This window comes from Acanthisitta chloris, unplaced genomic scaffold (genome assembly GCF_000695815.1).
Source record: "Acanthisitta chloris isolate BGI_N310 unplaced genomic scaffold, ASM69581v1 scaffold20496, whole genome shotgun sequence".
NCBI lineage: Eukaryota > Metazoa > Chordata > Aves > Passeriformes > Acanthisittidae > Acanthisitta > Acanthisitta chloris.
Window position 1 is genome coordinate 7045 of NW_008679979.1, and position 7728 is coordinate 14772.

The window sequence follows — 7728 nt, forward strand, 5'->3', positions numbered from 1 at the left end:
TACCAGTTCTTATTTTTTTTTTTTTTACCTTTCAGTGTAGTCAAGGCACAAAAGTGAGGAAGAAGTTGTCACAGAAATCCATGGAGAGAGAGCCACAATGTCTCCCCACGGGAGAGCACACGGAATGGCAACACGGTGCTGGCTTCAGATTCCAGTGTGACTGAAGATCTGGGGGAGCTGTGTGCTCACATAGAAGTCTACCAAGTCTGCAGGCACTGAGTCAGTACCTACCCACAGCACACTGACAGGGGAGCTCAGTTGAAATACCAGTGCTTCACAACATCCAGTCCATGATGCTCCTCACAGACACATTGGTTATGCAGAGAAACTTCTTTACTGACTTCAGCTGACAGGGTCTGCACTCCTGTGACACTCCTGCAACAAGTGAAGCTACATCAGTGACTCTGAAGAAGGACAAGAACTTCTGCTTAAGCCCAAAAGCTATTTGCCTGGACATTGGCCTCTTTCTCCTTCTATGTCCCCACCAGAATTAGAGAAAAAGTGTACAGTATGAATTTTCTTCCCAAAGTCAAGAGTCTGGGGGGGAGCAGGGGTAGTGTGTAGGAGGGGGAGATGCCTGGCTTTATAGTCTGCCAATCTTCAAAGATTTTAGCTGTAATCTCTCCTGGGGCAGTGCAGGAAGGAAAGGACATTTGCCATGCTTTATCTCTTCCTCACACTCACAGAATCATAGACTGTTCAGGGCTTGGAATGGAGCTTAGAGATGATCCAGCCCCAACCCCTGCCCTGGGCAGGGACACCTCCCACCAGAGCAGGTTGCTCAAGGCTCATCCAACCTGGAATGAATATTGCCAGGGTTGAACACTCTCAGTGGTACTTTCTATTTGCTGACACAATACTTGAGGAGAAAAGAACTTTTTCTAGGCTCCTTGTACCTCCTCAAGGAAGATATATTTGCAGGGTGGTTAAGATAGAGTGTTTCCAGCTTACTTCTCTGTCTCCTGGAGCTCTCCACTCATACATATTTGCCCTTCACCAGGGCTGCTCTTGCTCACTGAAATTCTCAGCTGCAGTGGCAGAAAGGCACACTAAAGGAGTTCACTTACAACACACAAACCAAAAACCCCAAACATCCTTCCTTTGACTGTAGGTAGGACAGGGACAGAAACAGGAACAGAATTAACTCAGTGCTACCAAACCCCTCACAGTTAATCCTCCTCCAGTCTATGTTCTGGTGAGAGCTATAGATTTGTCTTTGAGCAGTTAGTGTTGTAATTACCTTTGAAGCTCTTTATTCAGTTTCTGAGATGATACTTTTAGCTCTTTCAGATCATTAAGTACTTCTGTACTAACTTCTGGGTCACTTGGCAGAACATCATTCAGGAGCTCCATTGTGACAGCTAACTCCTTTTGCACCTTTTCTGCAAGAGGAGAAATCAGAGGGATTACTCAACAGTGCAGTGGCACCAGCTGGTACAAAACACTTCACATCTGGAGTAACCCAGAGACAGGTGAACCAGGGGATGGAAAAACTACTGTTTGTTCAGCTTTCACAAACACACCATAAAAAAAAACACCTGTGAAAGCCAAGTTATTTTTAGCTGCTGTGACTAGCACCAGCAACAGGCTATTAAAACTGCTAACTGAGCTGTCATTAAAAGTATGTCATAGATTTTTATAGGACAAATGTGAGAGAAAAAACAAGCTCTAAACATCCAAAATTCCCTGGCCAGCTACATATACTGCTGTTGGCATGTAGCCCCACCAGGAAATTTATCCAGTCACTTCCTTCCACATTCACAAACCCCAAAAATGGACCTATTCCTTTCTAGTCTTCCTACAAGAACTCTAAGTTCTCCAATAAATTTATTCCATTTGCTTAGAAGTGTAAAAAAAGATGATTGTAAATGGTTTAAGAATCTCATTTCTTGCAGAGCAGCAGTTTAAAAACATAACTTTTTGCCCAGACTTCAATACAAAATACAGGTACTGATTTATTAAACATTCTCTGATCCAAAACAACACCCAATAATAGAAGGTAACTTTTTGCCCAGACTTCAATATAAAATACAAGTACTGATTTATTAAACGTTCTCCGATCCAAAACAACACCCAATAATAGAAGAAATAATGACTCTATCCCTCAAAGAAGGAGGGATTACAGTATTTCTACAACTTGTTTACACATTAGGAGCAAGAAAGGAGGAGGAATGTCATGAGTACAGCTACAATATAGAGGGACTTGCTACAGCAGGTGTATATGAAGACTGACCTAGGTTAGAAAGTTAATTTTTTTCCCTGCTGCAAGATAAAAAATCCCACTTGTTCCAGTGCAGTTTGGTGGTTAAACAGAGATAAGAACTGCACAGAGCCCAAGGTGTGACTAATGCTGCAGCCCAGTGCCCACCCAGGCTCTAAGAGCACCCCACATTCCTCCAGTGGCCACACACAGATTTAGCAGTAACAATGTAAGAACTTTTTTTAGCATAACAAAATCCCCACAGTTTCTGAAAGTAAATTTTAGAAATCATGTTTCCATACCAAGGTATTCCAGTTTATCTCCTTCTATGTGAATATTCTTTATGGCTAGTTCATGTCTGGTAGCCTCCAGGGAAGCTGCAAAGTTTTCATACTGCTCTTTAAAGTTTGCACAGAGAGCAACAATGGGAGTCAGCACATCCACCTGAAGGAGACACAAGATAAAGCAGCTGGTTTGTAACTACAGACCTGGCTCAGCACAGAAAAATCACTTATAAAAAACCCCAATATCACTCTGAAGTGCTCACTGACAAGGGAACTCCAGAAGTTTGTGGTATAATACAATCTGTTACCACCTCAAAATGCCCAGGTCAATACCAGTTTCCCTGGTCCTGAGGCTCAGAGGTATCAGCAACACACTAAGCAAAGGGCTTTACATCAGATGCTCTCACTGTTGTTCACAAGTGTGTTTTACAAAAGCCTTGCTTGAGTTTTGCAATGCCTATCTGTTAATAAGCAAAGGGAGATTCAGTTTTGAAAACTAATTATTCAAACATTAATTATTCCCTAGAAACCTGTCTTCTTACAACCAGACCAGAACTACTGCTGGCTGACACACGAATGAGACAGATACAGAATCACAGAACCATCAAGGTTGGAGGAGATCTCTAAGATCATCCAGTCCAAACATACAGAACCATACAGAACAGGTGTTCACTTCTCATTCAGAGTTTGCCTCTCAGATCAAGAGGGACATTGAGGTGCTGGAGCAGGTCCAGAGAAGAGCAACGAGGCTGGTGAAGGGACTGGAGCACAAGTGCCATGAGGAGAGGCTGAGGGAGCTGGGGATGTTCAGCCTGGAGAAGAGGAAGCTCAGGGGAGACCTTCTCTCCCTCTGCAACTCCCTGACAGGAGGTTGGAGTCAGGTGGGGGTTGGTCTCTTCTCCCAGGCAACCAGCAGCAGGACAAGAGGGCACAGACTCAAGCTCTGCCAGGGGAGGGTTAGGTTGGATCTTAGGAAGAGATTTTTTCCAGAGAGAGTGCTCAGGCATTGGGATGTGCTGCCCAGGGAGGTGGTGGATTCACCATCCCTGGAGGTTTTCAAGCTGAGACTGGATGTGGCACTTAGGGCCATGGTCTGGTAACCACGGTAGGGTTGGACTTGATGGTCTTTGAGATCTTTTCCAACCTCGTTGATTCTGTGATTCTATGGTCTCAGCTCTAGCCATAACTGGAATTGCTTAAGTGCAGGATGTTCATGTGGATTTGGATTCTTTCAGCCCCTGAGCACCAACTGGAACTTGCCCTGGCAGCAATTGCTGCCCCCTCCCAGCAGCTCGAACTTCTCCTTCCTGCCCATCCACAAGGGACAGCAAAGCAGCAAAGGCATTAGCTCAGGTTACTACAGAGCAGGACATGCCTCAACAGGAAGGAGGTATTTAAAGGTGCATAAAATGACACCTCTGCAGGCCACAGAGGCAGAGAAATGGTCTCTGGATGAAGAATTACTTCCTACATGAGCTTTTTTAAATCTAAGAGAGGCACAAATGGTACTAAAGCTTACCTGTCTGTCTAATTCTGCCCTGAGCCTCTTCTCTCTCTCTTTGAGCATAATCTCACGTTTCAACTTGCAGATCCACTCCTGTAGCTTCATTTTTTCCTCGCACAACACCATCAAGTTTTCTTCTGCTTTTTCCTCCAGCGCAGCAACGTTTTTTTCTACCTGTTACATCCCAAAAGTATTCACAATTAAAGCAATGCCACATCTAAGTCATTAACATCTTCTGAACAAAGAAATGCAAACCTCAGAGCAGGTCAGAGCTTCAAGCAATGAGTAGGAGAGTTCATGTGATAAACACAGAGCATTAGATTTAAACCCCCATTGATCCTTTTCCCCCTCCCCTGCTCCTTTTTAGAAAGGTAAATACACATTCAGCCCTGAGGGAATAAAGTCACCGCTACAGCCTTGGATTCCAGCCAGACTCCTTCAGTTTTCCCAAACGCCTACATCCCCTTACTTCCCAAGAACCAGCACCAGCTTAATAAACTGGCACTGAACTCACTCTAAGAGTTTTCAAAGCAAGTCCTACAGTTTTACAACCATAACCACATCCAGTCCCAAAACACTAACTGGTATGGATCAGGAAACATTTCACTTTGGAAATCAAACAAGTCCTCAACACTGAGTTCTATCTGGAACAGCAAATACCTGACTCTCACCTTGGCTCTCAGATAAGTCATGAGAAATGTCTGAGATTCTAATTGTTGTATCACATCTTCAGGATCCCTTTGCTTCAGGAAAGAAAATAAAGGAGATCAAGTTTGGTAGTCAAACAATTATTTCTTCAATGGGCAAATTAATTACCAAATACATTACTAACAGTTCATGTCTGGAATCATCACCAACAAGAGTCAGTTCAATGAGAAAAGTTTGGGTTTTTAAACAGTGCATTAAATACACCTTTTTGCTCTTTGTTTCACCATTTTTAGTAACATTTTTATCAGATTTTCATAATACTGATAGAGAACTGGAAGTTTCAGTGCTACACTGAATGAGATCCCTATATAAGGCACTTCAAATAAGGATGAATCAACGTTAGTTTTCTGAGCAAAGATGTCAAAAAACACTTCATGTGATGTAATTGAAAAGTATGGACAGGAATGCAAAAGGAATCCACTTGAGGAGATGTTAGAATGGGAACAGATTCTGCACCACAACAAATGGAAGCAAAGCTCTGGTCAGTGTCCAGGTATCTGATCAAGCAATCAAGCACTGCCAGCAGCAGAACTCACTTCTGCCAGGAGGCTTTAGATCATCCCAGGACCTCAAGGTTCTTACCAGGATTAAAGATCAACAGAAAACTTCATGTCACAAATTTGAAGACAAATATCCTTACCAGTGAGAGCAGTGGGACTTGGCCCTGCTGTGGTTCTTACCTTTGTCTTTTCTGTGGAAGTAGGTGCTGAATGAGTCTGTTTGCCAGCAGTTTTACCTGTATGACAACAGAAAAGTTATTGCTGTGGTACCACAGCACATAGGGTGAGTCAACAAACCATCAGGGTTTTTAAAGCAGAGTTAACTCCAAAATTGTGATGTGTGCCAGTAAAGAGGACCTGTGCTTTATGTCTGGCTCTGACACAGCCATGGGCAGATGTGGATCATGTGGGCAGTTAGCTCTAAGTGACAGTTACAGACAGATGTGACACTTTTCAGTCCTTAACCCACCTATAACCCTGTTCCTATAACTCACCTGTTACAGGACCAAAGACTTGAGAGTACTTCACTCTAAATTTTTGACCTTAAACAAAAAGCACAAAGCACCCAAAAGATCCTACAAATCGAGAGGTTAATTGAACCCCCAAGGATCTTAATACACTCAAAATATTCACTTTATTTAACAAAATCCTTCTGTGAATACACCACAGTTTCTTATCACCAAGTTTCAGCACAGACATTAAAAACAACAGATGCAGAAATGGAGCATGAATGGAAGTTTACCTTTAATAGCTGAAAGATCAAGGTCTGGTCTCTCAATTGCTTCTTCACTCACAAAAGTGGACTGCAAGTCACCCTTAACAAAACCACTCTGATTTAACGTGCTGTGGGCAGCACCTGCAGAAAAAAGCTGTTTTCAGTCTAAAGAAAGAGAAGAGGTTCTGCACAGGTTCACTAGTGCATCTGCTTTCAGTGATGTGGGGCCAACTCACACAAACTTTCACATGGTTTATACACATCTCTTGTCTACTTCTACTCCCTGACTCACCTTGAGATAAGGTCATTCACTGCTACCCTCAAACACTTCACTGTTCAAAATGTGCAAAAGGAATAGTGTCATTTCCTCACAATTTACAAGTCAAGCTGAGGCCTTACCAGAGGATTCTTTTACAATTCTTGCAAGAGAACTAAGACTGGGATTTCTAGTCACTTACATTGAGTTTATTAAAGCTCAGTGAAAAAGTAGAGCAATTATGAGGCCACAGGAAAAGAACAGTTCAAAACCCTGTGCAGAAAGCAGGAGAGAGACTTTTTTTTAGACAGTCTCAGAAGACCTCAAAGACCAGAGCCTCAATTAATTGCAAGCGCAAGGAAGGGAGGAGATGTGATAATTAAGGGTGGGGTTATGGTAATGATTTCAAAGAAACAGAACACTGATCAATAAAAATTAGGTAACTGTTAATCAGTGGAGAGGAGAAGGTTGTGTGGAGACCTCAGAGCAACCTGCCAGGAGCTGAAGAAGCTTCAGGTAAGCTGCAGAGGGATCTGTGTTAGGGACTGGAGTGACAGGACAAGGGGCAATGGGGATAATTTGAAAAAGGGAAATTTAGGTTAGATATTAGGCAGAATTTTTCCCTGTGAGGGTGGTGAGACAGGTTGCCCAGGGAGGCAGGTAAAACCTACCAGCAGAAGCTTCACGTTTCTGAGAAAGAATCGATCTTGATTTAGAGCCAGAAGATGGTAGAGTAGAACGAGATGAAGAGGAGTTCCCTGAAGTATCCTGACAATCAAAACCAGGTAAGACAGAGCATAATCAGCAATACTTATTATCTTCGATTTGAAAGCTGACAACAACCAACTACAATCCCAGAGCATCTTGCTGCTTTGCAGGTCACCTCAGCCCCGAGTTCCCACCTAAGAACCCACCACAAGCCCCTTACAACCCCAGCAGAGTCACTTTGTGCTGAGGTGGTGCTGCCACACAACATCTCACAGGGTATCTAAAGGGCCTACAGGGAGCCAGAGAGGGACTCATTATTAGGAACTGCAGTGACAGGACAAGGGGTAACAGGTTCAAAGTGAAGGAGGGGAAGTTTAGGTTGGATATTAGAAAAAGGTTTTTCCCTGTGAGGGTGGTGAGACACTGTCCCAGGCTGCCCAGGGAGGCTGTGGCTGCCCCAACCCTGGCAGTGTTTCATTCCAGGCTGGATGAAGCCTTGAGCAAACTGGTCTAGTGGGGAGGTATCCCTGCCTAGGGCAGGGGGTTGGGGCTGGATCATCTCTAAGCTCCTTTCCAACCCCTAAAAATTCGATGATCTCCACCTTCCGCTGAGCGACACCCGAGCCTGGCAGCACAGCACACAATTACCTTCTTGGTAGTTTTCCGAGTGTACTGCAGGTAGCGAGACGGCACGATTCTTCCTTCTGGAAAAGAAGGAAGAAGAGCTCAGGCGGGGCCGGGTCGAACGGGGAGGAGGGGAGGTGGTGTTCGCAGCTGAAGCGCGTCCACCCTTACACCCACCTCTGCGCTTCACTTTAGGCACTACTCCAGCAGCCGAAGCCGTCGGGGCACT

At 44.1% G+C, this 7728-nt stretch overlaps 1 protein-coding gene across 1 annotated transcript; it reads right to left on the reverse strand.

Annotated features, from left to right (window-relative positions):
* Positions 1-254: 254 nt before the first annotated feature.
* Positions 255-7579, reverse strand: HAUS8 (HAUS augmin-like complex, subunit 8; the record flags this gene model as incomplete). Its single annotated transcript, XM_009077551.1, has 10 exons — positions 255-375; positions 1241-1382; positions 2503-2644; positions 4004-4162; positions 4660-4731; positions 5377-5432; positions 5691-5738; positions 5939-6052; positions 6839-6935; positions 7524-7579. Coding segments are annotated over 10 exons (1007 nt in total), but the record flags the coding sequence as incomplete, so codon positions are not given.
* Between the last annotated feature and the right edge of the window lie 149 nt (positions 7580-7728).